The sequence below is a fragment of the Peromyscus maniculatus genome, chromosome 14 (assembly GCF_049852395.1).
Source record: "Peromyscus maniculatus bairdii isolate BWxNUB_F1_BW_parent chromosome 14, HU_Pman_BW_mat_3.1, whole genome shotgun sequence".
NCBI classification, from domain to species: domain Eukaryota; kingdom Metazoa; phylum Chordata; class Mammalia; order Rodentia; family Cricetidae; genus Peromyscus; species Peromyscus maniculatus.
In genome coordinates this window covers 13,851,705-13,867,328 of record NC_134865.1, presented here as the reverse complement: position 1 = coordinate 13,867,328, position 15,624 = coordinate 13,851,705, and the positions used below count along the sequence as shown (strand labels likewise).

General features: G+C 42.4%; 1 protein-coding gene across 5 annotated transcripts in view; it reads right to left on the bottom strand.

Annotated features, from left to right (window-relative positions):
- Positions 1–15,624, bottom strand: part of Slc25a21 (solute carrier family 25 member 21) — a 487,380-nt gene that overhangs the window by 4,846 nt on the left and 466,910 nt on the right. For all 5 annotated transcript variants that reach the window (XM_042260592.2, XM_076550619.1, XM_042260590.2 and 2 more), the window contains one exon: positions 766–947. In XM_042260592.2, coding sequence (XP_042116526.1) covers positions 766–947 — 182 coding nt within the window. The remainder of the gene's footprint in view (positions 1–765; positions 948–15,624) is intronic.

The following is a 15,624-nucleotide window of genomic DNA, read 5'->3' as shown; positions in this document are numbered from 1 at the left end:
CCCCCAACCTGACAGTGTCTGGCTTGGTATTTGCTGCAGCTAATTAGATGAAGGGAAAGAGTTAATCAGTTCTTCATTACAGGCTGTATCGGCCTTGTCCAATCAGGAACGCGCCTTTCATCACTGAGATGGTTCTTGCTTCCAAGACAGCTGTGTCTATGGGCAAACACGACATTTGCAATCCAATTTAAAGGGCCACAAGCTCAGTCTTCACGTTAGGAAATACGATGCAGCTTAGGTCAAAATAATAAAGTGTCACTTGTTTAGAATATTGGTGGGGAGGGGAGAGAAGAGACAGAAACTAAAACTTAGAAAAGCAAAAGATCAGAAAAAGTGAAATACTTAAAAATTTAAAAATCCAGATTTTCAGAACGCTCATATTAGATCTCCGAGGAGAACATAATTAGACAATATTTTGATTAGCTTTTCAGGCAGAAGATAACTATTCTGCCTGCATGTCAATAAGACATATAACATACAATAACATCATGCACATTGACAGGTAAAGGGTTCATCTGAACATTCTCAGCAAACATCTAGTGTATTGTATGGTCGTGCCTCTCTGCAGGAGCACGGTGGTGGCAGGACACTGTGCCAACATCTCATTACTGTGTGGCCTTGCACAGCTTGCCATATATTCCACAGACTTCCTCAGATATAAACCCAGCCTAGGAAGGCCCACACTGGCTCTCATCAAAGCGGACAGACAAGACCGTTTCAACAGTCCTCGGGCCTTGCACGCGTATTGAAGCAACAACCGGTTACCCTTCTTCCTGGTAGACCGTCGCCATTGTTTTAAAGCAGTTTCTGTACTTGATCTCTCCAGGAACCGGCTGGGGCCCTTGGATCCGACTCTTGGCAACATCAAAGGGGATGTTAAAGACCGAGCCCATTGTCCCCGAGACAAAACCAATCCCAAATTTCCTCAAAAACTCCAAGGTTGGATCCTGAAAGAAAAGAACGAAACAGCTGAAGGGGAAGTGGGGAAGGTCCTAAATTGGTTAAACACTGTAAAGCGACAAGTCCACGGCAGACCATCGTCCTCCCGGCACCCCCCTGTTATTCCAGCCGAGCACATTAGGATTTCCGACGCTGGAACTTGTTTTCTTGACAATCCCATTGGCCATGTTTTTACACATGGTCTAAATTGCTGAAGTACACATTTCCTCACACAGGATTTATAAACACAGTTCATAAAGAAAGACTGGTATGGCATCTGGGGATGATTTGTATAATTGGGCTTCACAATGTACTTAGTATTACTGTATCAAAACAGGAGAAATCCAAGCACACTATTAGCTAATTGGCCAGAATATTTTACAAATGACAGCAACTTCCACCATGAAGCCTACTAAAACGCTCATGTGTGTGGACCCCAAATGTTAAATTAAATCAAGGCTACTCTCGGTCTGCTGCTATTCCCCTCCAGGTTTTTTGCATTTATTTTCACGTGTAGCTTGATCCACTGTACTGAGAAGTGCTAGCTTCCTGTTATTAACAAACCGACTCGGGGTGGCTGCAAAGCAGCCTGTGACATTCTGTGCATTAGAAACAGTAGTAAGTCACTGGGCTAATTGGCTGAAGAATTTACAACTCATTGTTCCCAAATCTTACTTTTCCTTCATGGAAGAGAAGGAAAGGAGAGAAGGGTAGGGAAGAGATGGAGGGAGGAGAGAGAGAGAGAGAGAGAGAGAGAGAGAGAGAGAGAGAGAGAGAGAGGGAGAGAGAGAGAGAGAGAGAGAGAGAGAGAGAGAGAGAGAGAGAGAGAGAGAGAGAGAAGGAGGAGGAGGAGGAGGAGGAGGAGGAGGAGGAAGAGGAGGAGGTGGTGGTGGTAATGGGATATTTTGTCCCTTCACATTGGTCTGACTCGACTTTCCAATCCTCCTTGCCCTGTTTTCTGACATCAAAGTATTTAATTAGGTCTTATGTGGGAGTCACTTTCCTTGGGTCTATTTTTGTGCCCAGAGAGCTCGCATTATGCTTTGTTAGAATGAATTTGCTGGGAAGTTCTCATTATGTTTGCAGCCTCAGTTTTTTCCCTAAAAAGAAGCTGCATCACATATTATGAGCAGCTAATCCTAATTCCCTCCCTGCCACGTCACCTTCCTCTGACTCTTCTCACCAATATTTCAGAGACATTGTCATCCAGGAACAACACCAGGTTGTGTGATTACACTTTTTTTTTTAAATTTAGCCGAACTAGTGTGTGTGTGTGTGTGTGTGTGTGTGTGTGTGTGTGTGTGTGTGTGTGTATGCGCGCATATGCATATTTGGCTAAAAAAATGAGGGGTAGGGGTGAGAATGAGTTAGAATATAAGGTCGTCAGGCTTAGTGAGGAGCATCTAATTCTTATAATAAGGTCTCAGCACTACATGATTCTAGCTTCTACTGAAGAAGGAAACTTCTGGAGGCCCCTAAATTCTCCACTAAACCAGGAGTCACAATCATTGAAACCCCTATGAGGTTAAATAGAAAATGCACGAGCAAGGGATTCGGTAATAATTTTTGGATCGGGGCCATACAGGTGCCAGGGAGGTTTAAAGGGATTTAGAAATCAACGGGGTGTTTCTAGAGGAGAAAGGATGCAGGGGCTGCGGAACGACTGGGGGGGGTGTGTTTAAATAATTCTCCATCCTCCGTTGTTCTCTTTTACAAGGAGAGAAAAATGCCTTCATGCTGCCCTGCATCACTGCACAGAAGCAGGACCTGAGCTCCCGAGGGGGCGAATTTAGCACCTGCTCATGTTGTCTGACTGGGGATGAGTCACTGAACCCCTTAGAGCCCAGTGTCCAGAGGGCAGTTTGTAACATCTAATCTTTCATGCACTATATTGTTTTCTTAGAAGTGACGGTAGATGCAAAGGTGTTCTGAGTTATATAAAACGGGCAGAAAGCGGAGAGCCTTAGGATGAACCACCCTTCCCTCCCTCCCTCCTTCCTTCCTTCCTTCCTTCCTTCCCTCCCCCCCTCTTTTTTCCTTCTTCCTTTTTAAAAATATTGTACATTTGTTTGTGTGCCCATGTGTGTCCACTCCGGCAAGTGTGTGGAGGTCAGAGGACAACTTTCCAGAATTAGTTCTCTCCTTCCACCATGTGGGTTCTAGGTATGAAACTCAGGGGACAAGTGCTTGGGCACAAGTGCTCCCCTCCACCATCTTGGCAGCTCCAGCAGCCATGTTTTCTGAAGACATAAGCATCCTGTAAAAAAATGCTCTCGTGGTGTCCCTGTGATGTAGCTGAAATGTATTTTTCCCCCTATTCCAGATGGTGGCAAAAAAATTGATGATCTGTATGCATAGCTGCCTGGGAAGGTCAGGGGACCTCGTGACACATCTAGTCTCTCCTATCTCCTCATCTGTTTGCTAAGGACTGGGGTTGTATTGGAAGGTAATCTAAGATGCCAGCAATGTTCTCTGTGCTTGAGACACTGTGAGAGTCTAAGACCATGGAAACCTCCGGGCCAGCTGTGTGTGCACCGGTACAAGTCCATGCCAAACCCATGGTTTTGTACATTCCCCAGCATAATAATAAGACCCACAGTAGTTCCTGAATACAGCTGTGAAGTCTGGGTCCCACTGAAGACCCAGCTCAGTTTCCCAGATCAGCTTCCTGCCTCTTTGGAAAGAAGACTGAAAACAGTTTTATGTGGGACTGGTGTTCAGTAGGTAGAGGCGCTTGTACACACACGAATCTGACACCTTGGGTTTGAACTCTGGACGGCACAAGGTGGTAGGAGAGAGCTGACTCCGGAGAGTTGTTCTCTGACCTTCACAGGCATCTCTCTCTCTCTCTCTCTCTCTCTCTCTCTCTCTCTCTCTCTCTCTCTCTCTCTCTCTCTCACACACACACACACACACACACACACACACACACACACACACACACGATACACACAGGCACCAAACAAACAAATAAATTAATAATTAAGAAAGCTACTAAAACCCACGATGGAAACTGGTGATTTTGGTGCTTTTCATAGGCAAAATAGAGGTCAGTCACTATGCTTGTGGGTGTTAATGTTCTTATGGCGTGGCTGAAAGAATATCCCTCATCAAACAGATCTCTGGCCGTTCTGTTCCTTTGACTTCATAATCTGCTTTGGGCTGGAATCCAGGCAAGGGCTGGTGGGTCACAGCCAGCACTCCCCCCTTGCCTCTGACGTCTTCACTACAGCACATGCACAAGAAACTTCTGGATGTCTTCATCAGGGATCTCTCTATTCCCGAGACACCGTCTTAACCATACCCGTCACTCCCACCCATTTTATGTATTGTTTATTTTTGCATGTATCTATCTTCCACGCCAGATTGTGAGCCACAAAACATAAAACCTTTGCACTGTCTGTCTTCCACAGGAGTGCTGTGGCATACACCTGTGAATGTACACAAAATAAATAAGTAAATGTGATTTAAAAAGTATGAGGATTGTTGTAAGTAGAACTCTAAAGGAAGAAGAGAAATGGAGGAAGGGAAGGAGGAGGGTAGTGAGAGAGACAGAGAGAGGCAGAGAGGAGACACACACACAGAGAGAGAGAGAGAGAGAGAGAGAGAGAGAGAGAGAGAGAGAGAGAGAGAGAGAGAGAGAGAGAGAGAAACAGGAGGCTGAATGAATCTGCATGGAGACAGGAAGTCTCATTTGTGTTGTGGTTGTGGCCAGAGATCCACAAAGAGGCCATCCATCATTCCATCATATCGCACCACTCCTTTGCATTCTGGTAAATTCTTTGTGGCTAGATTAAAGCACTTCCCTCCAAAGCTTTTCTTAGGGTTATGGATGCTGCCTACCCAGGGCTATGGATGGTGTAGCTAAAAATCCCCAGTGTACAGCACTGTTGAGCCCACACAAACGGCTGCAATGGACAACTGCCTCATAGTCTCAGGACCTCAGAGGGTTGGGACAAGGACAGGGATGATGATATAAATAAAGCTGCAGGGTGGCGATGGCACACACCTTTAGTCGCAGTGTTTGAGTGTGGAGAGCCCTGTAAGATAGTTTTAAGGTAGGGTGAGTTTGCGCTGTATTTTGGAGTTACCTAACAGGCAAGTAGAGGCATCCAGGAGAGAGAGCCTATGGGCCATTATTTTTTTACTGGTATAACTGTGAAATAAAATTTGTTTTGTTTTGAGACAGGGTTTCTCTGTTTAGATCTGGCCATTCTGGAACTTCCTCTGTAGACCAGGCTGCCTCTGCCTCCCGAGTTCTGGGATTAAAGAAAGGTGTGTGTCATCTCGCCTGGCAAAATAAGGTGTTCTTAATTTAGGAACTTAGGGAAGAGGAGGGAGTAAGCAGCACAGAAGTTTGCTCATTGATTTCAAGTGAGCTTTGGGAGATGGAGAGAGGACCCGCTTTTGCTGAAGCCAAGTGTGTAGGCAGGGGCAAAGAAAAATGAAGCTGGATGGAGCTGCCTAGACTCAGAAGCAGAGTCAAGGTTGGCTATGGCCTCTACGCAGACCTCCACTGATTTGTCAGCTTCTTTTGCAAGATCTTGGGCCCCAACTCAAGTGTGAAGGTGAATGAGTCTAGAGAGGGATGGGGTGCGTGCAGAGCCAATTGTCCACGTCCTGTGATCATACTGAAGTGGGGATGTGAGTAGAGTTGCAGAGAGAAACGTGTGGCAAGGAGGGGAGTTTGCCCCTGGGATGCACCTGAAATCCTGTGACAGAGCCTCTAGTTCCGCCTCTGGAAAGCACGGTCACTGTGAGCTCAGTGAAGCCAATCACCATGTTTTAGTTGGATGGCTAGTCACTAAGTCTCTTACCACGTGGATTTTCAGTTTTTACTCTTCCATTAGTTTATTTTTAAGAACTGAAGGTAGAGGAAGATGATAAGATATTCACTGTTGCAGACACAGAAGTGTTTTCTATTACCAGTGCTTCATAACGTTCCTGAGCAGGTGAGGTTTCTGAGTCTTATGGAAGGTTCTTGACTTTCCTAAGTGGATATAAATTTGAATGAGCCCGAGGGACCCAAAGGGTTCTATTATTGAGAAATGAAAAATTCAATGTACTGAGGATCCTTGAGACTATACTTGTATATCAGGATGTACCCAAGTCAACATCCAAGGACATCACTTCTCAGACCAAGACAAAAACCTTAAGTTGAAGAAAGTAAAATCACAGTATTGTGAGACTATTAGTGAATTCACAGTGTCATCTGCTTAAGTCAAATAGTCAGGCCAGCATCTAAATTATGTAAATAAATACTCATGTGGATGAAAAACTATCATTATTAAATTTCTTTTTTTCTTTTTGTAGTTTCTCTGTTTTGATTTTCAGGGTTTTGTTTGTTTGTTTGCTTCCTGTTTTTTTTTGAGAGAGAGAGAGAAGAGGGGAGAGAAGTGGGGAGAACTTGAAGTTGTGTGGGTGGAGAAGTGGGAGAGGGTCTGGGAGGAACGGGGCGGGGAAGGAAAATAATGTCAAAATATAGTATATGAAAAAATGTTTTGAATTAAAAAAGTCGAACGGACTTCCATAATTTGTCACAAATTAGGAATGAGGAAACTTCCCTGTGCTTCTTGTTTGTTTGTTTTTAAGACAGGGTTTCTCTGTGTAGTCCTGGCTATCCTGGAACTCACTCTGTAGACCAGGTTGGACTCAATTAGAGATCAGCCCACCTCTGCCTCCTGAGTGCTGGGATTAAAGTCGTGCGCCACACTGCCTGTCACTTCCCCTGTACTTTACATACATTCCCCACTCATAAATGCAAATAATTTTATTCCAAGTCTTTACTCAACTGCAAGGGCTAGTAACTGTCATTATTCTGACAATTTACCACAATTTAAAAGTCATCATTGCACTAGTCTTTTCCCCTCATATTTAAAATAGGTCCTTTATAATATTTACTTATAAGGAGTATTATTTTTTTCTTCTAAATATTTTCAGGTTTTTCTCACAAATGTAGCCTAACTGCACTTGGAGTGAGCATCCTGAAGATAAGTAAATGTTACCTGCATTGATCTTGTTCTTCCACAGCAATAGGGGGATACAACATTAGAGAAAGGTATTTTTTTCTGTAGTGTTAGGTATACAACCCAGTGCTTCATGAATGTGAAGCAAGTGCTCTGAGCTAAATCCCCAGCCTTTACTGGCTACTTTCTGATTATTTAATTTGCTTGCAAACACTTTAGGGGCTAAAGTTAGCATCCCATTTCACAGACGAGGACACCGAGACAGAGATAATGTATGACCTGTCAAAGACACACAGTTAGTAAGTACCGGTGTTGAGAATTAACACCAAGATCTTTTACAAGAACTCAAGGCTGTTTCTATCACACTTAGATCTTGGGGTGAGTGCAGAGCTGAAGAGTTGTGTTGACCAGCCCCTCTTCCCTGAAATCAATAAGTTTCTTGATAAAACCTCTTACTATAGAGTCCACATGACTTGAGAAACACTAATAAGTGATTCCAAGGCATGGCAGCTGTGCTATTCTATACCTTCAAAAATTTCACAAAAGGAGTCAACAGAACTGTTAATGATCAACATATTACATATTTGTCATAACCACTTAATTCACACTGTATAGTCAACAGTCGAAGGCACATCAGCAGTAAAAGGCAACTGCACTGGGGGGATTTAATATGCACAGAGATAAAGTATCTTGATGAACAGAGTCATCCCCTCACGCTTTTACCTTCTCTAGCATGGGCTCTGAGGCAGTAACTGGCCAACTGGCTGCTGGCTTGATAAACAGGGAACCGCTGCCCATCTCACAGACCTTTGTGATTAGGCTCTGGCGGCTTTCAGAAGACATTCCACACAGCGTCCTGCCAGAGGGAGGAGTTAAGGAAGGTGGGAGAGCAGAAATTTTGTACTAGTGAGGATTGGGGGTGGTGAGGAAAACAGCAGGAAATCTGCTGCCGCTGCCCTGCAGAAAGCAACGTCGAGTGGAGTACAGCAATGCTGCTTTTCCTTTAAGCGACTCAGGCCATCAGTCCTGAGATCCTGTCTGAGCACCTCCCCACTTAGGTCAGCCGGCAGTGCACTTTCTCTGCTCCTCGCAGTTGCCACCACTCAATGTCTCTTGGTAACATATCAAGCAAAGCAGTCCTATGAGAAGTCACATGACCTGAGTATCACAGAAGCGCTTCTTTGAAGAACTCCATTTTATATTTAATTGATGACTTGCTATTTGGAAGCAATAGCTGAAGAATGTTATGATGTGCAGGACTCTCAGCTCCTTCTCCAGTACCATGTCTGCCTGCACACAACCATGTTGCACTATGATAATAATGGGCTAAACCTCTGAAAATGTAAACCACTTCAATCAAATGTTTTTCCTTTATAAGAGTTGTGATGGTCACAGTGTCTCTTCACAGCAGTAGAAAAACCTAAGACAAGACCACACACTTGAGACACAGGACATGGAGAAATCAAGACTGTACTGACCTGGACACTTCATTCCTATTGAATAGCTTTCATGGTGCTGGGATATGCCATTGCACAATGAATGCTACTGGAGAAAAATAACCAATAGCTTTAACTGTTTATGAACACTTCAAGCTATAATAACAACTGGCCTGCCAAGAGATGTCAATATGCAGAAGTAGCATGAATGTTATGGACCTAATCAACCATTTTATAATTGGATTTAAAATCAACCATCAAGATGCAACTCATGCCTGGTACCATTAACTGGGATAAAAAAAAACCCCTCCAAATCCCCCAAATCAAATCAAACAACCAACAACATGGCCATTTAGGTCAAAGGTGCTAGCAGAGAACCCACTACTATTATTCTGCTAAAGTAATGAACTTCTCCCAAAATTCCTCTTTATACCTATAGATTAGTGCATCATTCAGCCTTCACTGGAGAAGATGTTTTGTTCAGTAGATGGTGATTGCTACAGAGGCCCACAAACTGGTCATTGTGTAGAGAATGGGAGATTATGAAGTGCTGAACTCTGAGTGGGACGTCTCTATCATATCTCCTCCCTGCAAGGCTCAGGGGTGATTGTGAAAGAAGGGGCAGGAAGATGATAAGAACCAGAGGCAGTGGATGACTTCAGCAAAACACATTACTGGGCACGACAGCGCCATTACACATACAAACTCGTAAGGGCTCCGAGTGTTTGCTGGTACGAGACCTACAAAGGGTAAAACCAACTAAAATCCCAGCATGGATGGAACTCTACCCTTACTGAGGAGCTACTGGCAACTGGAAGACAGAGAGTTAGATTTGTCAGGGCTATGGCTTGTGAGAGCCCAATGAGATGGTATACACCCACGAACACACAGGTAGCACTAACTGGACTCAGTGGGCTTTAAAAAATTATTCCTAACTCTTAGCAAAGAACCTTCCCTTTGTAGCAGATGGAGACTATTACGGAAAAATCACAACTGGTCAAAATGCAGTGATTGTGGGGTGCCCAGCCTAAATGGATACATCTACAATGTGACTTTTAAGGTTCGAGGAACATCATGGAGGAGGGGTCAGAAATATTTTAAGAACCAGGGGACTAAGAAGTCTACGGTAAGACTGTGTCTTCCAGAAAGGGCAGGGAAGCTGCACTCACACCTCAATAATGTGTCTGGCTAAATAAGACCCCCAAAATGCCAATGCCAGTAGACATGCTAGCATGAAAGGGTGAAATCTCACAGGGTCTTATGCCTAGACAAAGAACTAGAGGCAACTGGTAACTGCTGAGAGAGGCAGAATTAATCTTTCTCAGGGGTGAATCCTATTAGATCACTCAATGCCAAATGGTCAGTCCTGAAATCACAGACACATGAGGAAACACCCAACAGACTCAACAGGTTATTATTTCTATATTTATGCTTATACAATGTAACAATATTAACAAAAGAATAAGATAATCAACCTGTGAGGGAGTGAGGGGACACATGGAAGAGGTTAGAGGGAGAATGACCTGGTAGGAGTTGGAGGGAGGAAAGGGAGGGGGAAAGTGGCGTAATTATATATATATATATATATATATATATATATATATATATATATATATATATATTTTGTTTTTCGAGACAGGGTTTCTCTGTGTAGCTTTGCGCCTTTTCCTGGAACTCACTTGGTAGCCCAGGCTGGCCTCGAACTCACAGAGATCCGCCTGGCTCTGCCTCCCGAGTGCTGGGATTAAAGGCGTGCGCCACCACCGCCCGGCTTGTAATTATATTTTAATAAAATAAAGAGTACATGAAGTTTGGAGGAAAAAGCAGTGGGGGAAATAGGGGAGGAATTTGTGGGGAGAAAAGAAAGGTATTATATGAACAAAAAGGTATTATATGAATGTATAAAAATTTCAAAAAATGATAGTAAAAAGGTCATATATATTCAGAGTTGGCCATTTCAAAATTACAGCAGTGTTTAACTCTGACACGGGCGAGTTGGATACACCTTATAATGGGAAGAGAAAATCTAAAGAAAGAAGATCCAAGGGCTGGTGTACCCATAAATTTAAAGAGGTATATAGAAAAATGGCTAATGGTACGAGCATGGGCCTTTGATTGTCGGGATTCAAGTCTAAGACATTTGTAGAAATGGGTACCAGACTCTTTGGAGGAGTCTTCTTTGGAACCTTTTAAGGGAAAGGATACGCCATGCCACATTCACCTTTGTATATACCAGGCCTGGCACGTGATGGGCGTTTAATCAGTGTTTTAGCTCTCCTATATGGAGACACAGTAAACAAAGGACCACAGGTTCAGAAGTAAATCACAAGGAGGTACATGTACACACTGGCTAAACACCTGGTCACAACCACAAGGCAAATAACAGCAGCTCATCACTGCCTTCCCCACAGCTGGCAATGTTGGCCATGAAAATGATGTGGTGTGTTGAAATCACAGTTGTCTCCTGGTAACTGAATGAGGAGCAAGCAGCCTGTGTGAGTGAATTGTATTTCCTTCTTGTTATAGAAGGGATTTGTATTACAGATATTGTTAGTCTTCATAGGTTCAAACCGACTAGGAGTAGTTAGTGTTTCATACACCCTTTCTTTCTTTCTTTCTTTCTTTCTTTCTTTCTTTCTTTCTTTCTTTCTTTCTTTCTTTCTTTCCTTCCTTCCTTCCTTCCTTCCTTCCTTCCTTCCTTCCTTCTTTCGTTCTTTCTTTCTTTCTTTCTTTCTTTCTTTCTTTCTTTCTTTCTTTCTTTCTTTCTTTCTTTCTTTCTTTCTAACCTTGGCTCTCTTTTGTTGTTTTGTTCACAAACTTTGACAAAAAGCAGTTTTCCCTGATGTCATGGCATCATGCTGCTTTGTCCTCCATGAAAATATCTGCTATTGAAGCTTAATTAAACAAATACAGTTGTTTCCACTTGACAGCTATCAGAAGAATCTATTAGAGTGTTTGTTTTCTCTTCATGTGAGATAATTTGGGGGAAATGCTAGCTCCTCACTCCACCAAAGGTCACTAAACTAAAATGAGATGGTTTAATTGATAAGCATTCTTTAAGGAATGTGGAGTATTCCCAAGATCCTATCCTTGCAGGGCTCTGGCTTTTGGAATGAAATCAAAGTCTTGTTAAGAGCTCCGCGTCTAAATGTAGCCATTCAGAAAATAGCCATGAAAATTCCTTCCCCCTGCTAAGCTATCTGCTCTTTAAAGTATTCTGAAATGTAAAATAATTTTCAAGGCCTTAGCCACTTAGCTCAAATCATAAAATGTACAAAATGTCAAAATGATTTATGATTTAAGCATAACAGTTATCACTTGATTGCTTCATCTAAGTTCCATACACAATATGTTACTTGTAATTATGTGTTACCCATACGTTTACATGGTTAGATAATACCTTCTGAGAGCCAATTAAGTCTTTGGGTATTATCATACAAAATAGAAGTTCAAGTGTTTATACTTGGAAGCCAGTTGAGTTTTTAATGCTTTGGCATGCTTTGTCTGTTCATTACCTCCATGTAAACATTGACTCCCAGGAACACTAGCCAACCAAAAGTCCCAAAACACAATTCTAAAGGTTGCTGTCAAGACAGGGGCCAGGCTGAGGATGCTTGAATAGGGAGATGATTAAATAGAAGTCCTCAAAATGAACCAGGCTGTGGTGTCACACACCTTTAATCCCAGCACTCGGGAAGCAGAGGCAGGCAGATCTCTGTGAGTTTGAGGCCAGCCTGGTCTACAGAGTGAATTCTAGGACAGCCAGGGCTACATAGCGGGGGTGGGGGGTGGGGGGTGGGGTGGCAGGGGGTGGGGGGAGACAAAAACATAAGAAGTCTTTGAATTGATTCTTTCCTTGAGAATTTTCCGTATTTTTGGACATGCAAATTTCCCATACCCATTTAGATAACATAATATGCTTGAGATGCTTAATATGCATTTAAGAGGAGTAAACTATCTTAAAACTACAGGTCTAAAATGTTCCAGTCCAGTTAACTTTGGCAGTTCCCACCTCCCCGATCCTCAGCATACCATCTGCCCTCAAGCTCTAGCCCCTCCCAGGACTCTGAGTGCCCTTCTGTTTTGGAGCAGTCGTGTGGTGCTTGCTCAGTGTAATGTGCTCCTTCCTCTTCCTCTTGGCCTGGCTATTCCTCATCTTGAGCTCAAGGATGCACACTGCTTTTTTCTTTCTTTCCTTTTTTATTTTGAGTCTGGCAAATATGTTACTGAAGTTTTGCAAAAAGTAGCATCAGATTGTTAGGCCTATTTACAAATTCTTGAGAGTAGTGATTCACTAATACAAGGGGACCGGACAAGACAATGTGGATAAATGATGAGACTCAATCTCATATTAAGGAAGTGATCAGTATGAGGACTGTGATAGGACTGAAGAATAGGGATTTGTTCATGGAAAATTCCACCTTCTCTGTTAACAAAGCTAAAAGTTGGATATGTTGGCAGTGTGGTATTGTGTCTAGAGTATATGTAGTTCATTCTTTATGTCCTAAAGCAAGATTTAATTCAATCAGAGCTGTGTGTTTGTGGAAGTGTCGCACAAGTAACATATAGTGGTTGGGGGGAAAATAGAAGAGACAGCAGAGCATCCTGTGCAAATTTAATTTTGGGCATATTCAAAGCCCAACATATATCATAGTTCATAATCACAGACTCATTATACCCAACTGACATTCTTGTAGGGGTGGTTGTCTGTGTTTCACTCCTGAAGCAGCACCCCTAGTAGGCAGCAGGTAACTAACTGCTCGGTACATGCGCCTGCCCAGGGCATGGCTGAGACAGGGACCTCTTAAGACCTGAAATGGGTAAGTGCTTGCTCTCTCTTGGCTACTGCATGATCCTGGATGCTGGATGCTGGTACTGTGGACCAAGTCAGAGTTCTCCAGAGAACCGCATTGGACTGGGCCTCACCTCTCCTGGATCCCGTAACCAACTTCCTTTGCTTGTTGTAAGTTAACTCAAAATAACCCCCCTTTGACTATCAGATAAACTACGTGGAAATGCCTCATTAATTGCCACTAAACATTCTCTTCAAGTGCACACTGTTTCTTAACTAAGGGCTCCCTACCTCCTTATCCTCTTCTACCACGGGTCAGGATTGGAGTCCTTGTCAACTTTCACAGCTTTATAGCTGTCTTCACAGCACGTACCACAGCCGAGAAGATTCAGTTCCTCATATGATGACTGGTTTATTGCCCTTTTCTCCCACTAGACTGTAAAGCCCACTAAAGCAGGGGCCGTGGAGGTATTTAGGAAGATGATGACTGGCACATGGTGGGTGGCGCCACTAACACTTGTGGAATGCACAAACAGAATGGATTCACTGAGAATCTAGGTTTCTTGTACTTCAATTCCATCCACTTGGGTGGTGCCTGACTGGAAAAATTTTGCCTGACGTTTATTTAAGAAAGTGTCTGAATCCCTGCCCCTTCCTCTCTGCCTTTTCCTTCCCCTTTCCCCCAACACATACACTCCAGGGAGTCTGCGAAAACTGCCAATGAAAGATGCTCTTTTACCACAGAATCTTGTCACATATCCTGGAATTTCATAGAAACCATGTATTTGTAATTTCTCCCAAGTGGTTCATTGAAAGGAGGGTTGTTCTTAATGAAACTTTAATGCCCCTGCCTTTCCTATTGCTGCATGATTGGTAAGACTGATGATCAAGTAAGACAGAATCAGAGACAGAAACTGTCATGAATGAAACCCTACTATGACCTAATTCTATTGAGATTCCTCCTTGCAAAATACAAACAGCTCAGTCTAAGTTCTCCACTTGAGCCCAAATGTGTGTTTCCCATTCAGCTCAGTGTACACCTTAGGGAAAGAAGTGGTTCTCAATCATGCAGCCAAAGACACTGCACATTTCTTCTGGTAAACTGAAGGATGTTGGGCATTACCTTTAGAATTTCTATAGGGTTTACAAAACAAAGAAGACACTAAAAATAAGAAAAGAGAAAAGCACTTGCTTCCCTGGAAGGCAGTCTTCTATGACTGTTATGTTGGAAGAAAACAACATTTGCTTGACTTAATGCTGTCCCTAGTTAAATGACTATGGGGACAGGTCTAAATGGTTTATTAAGCAAGAACTATTGAATGGATGAAAAATTGTTCTCTCAAACCTACACATGTAATTTATCATGACAGAATTTAACACAAAAACTCTATTATTCTTGGCATAATACCTGAAAACATTCTTAGTTGGAATGTAAACTAAAAGCATAGCTTAATATTTCTGACAACTATTATTTTTAGATGGTGATATCTATTATTATTTTACTTATGGAACTGTATAAAGAGAAACAAATAAAGAAATAGAAAACAAAATTATTAGAGAGGCATGGAGTACTTTAATCTTATGATTCCAATTTGTGTGTCAACATAAAAAATAATGTACTCTGAAGATCCCCAGTGTGGAATGGGTATGGAAGATTTTTCTTTTTGCAATGAAAACTTACTCCTGTGATATTTGAAAACCATGTCAATATTTAAATTAATTAATATTTGTTTCTAGAGGGCTTTACTATAAAAAGTGATGGCCTCTTTCTGGGGAGGAAGGATAATTCTTCATACTGGCATTCTGTTTCGTTTCTGCAAGATGTGAATGAATGCCCCATTAACTGAGCTCTGTGGTCAGTTAATATTCAAAACAGCCTTTTCTCTGTTGTAGCTATTCACTATACAACACTAATGACAGAATATAGCGCTGGGCATCATTTCAAATTGGTATCATCCCGTCTTCCAGGTTATGTCTGTAGTTCTGTGTGTGGAGATCAGAGTGTGGGTGTGAAGAAGGACCAGATTTCAGGTTCGAATAAAGGAGAAGAATTTAGTTATATTATCTGGACATTCTAGCTACTTTACTTGCTAAAAATTTTCAGAATAATTTAAAAACTGTTACAACCACTTTTTAAAATTTGACTTTTAAAGTGTGTGTGTGTGTGTGTGTGTGTGTGTGTGTGTGTGTGTGTGTGTGTGTGTGCAAGGGTTGTGCAGGTACTCATGGAGGCCAGTGGTGTCTGATCCCCTGAGACCTGAAGTTAAGAGGTGGTTGTGAGCCGCCTTATATAGCTGCTGGGAATTAGACTCAGGTCCTCTGGAAGAGCAGGAAGTATTCTTAACCACTGAGCCAGCTCTCCAGGCTGTAAATGTTATAATCATTTTTAAGAGCTAATTTATATATAACAAAATATAAAATAAAGCACAGAGTTAGGAGTTAAGTCATTACAGGTACAGTGCAGAGTTTTGATCTCTGGCTCAGATTCATT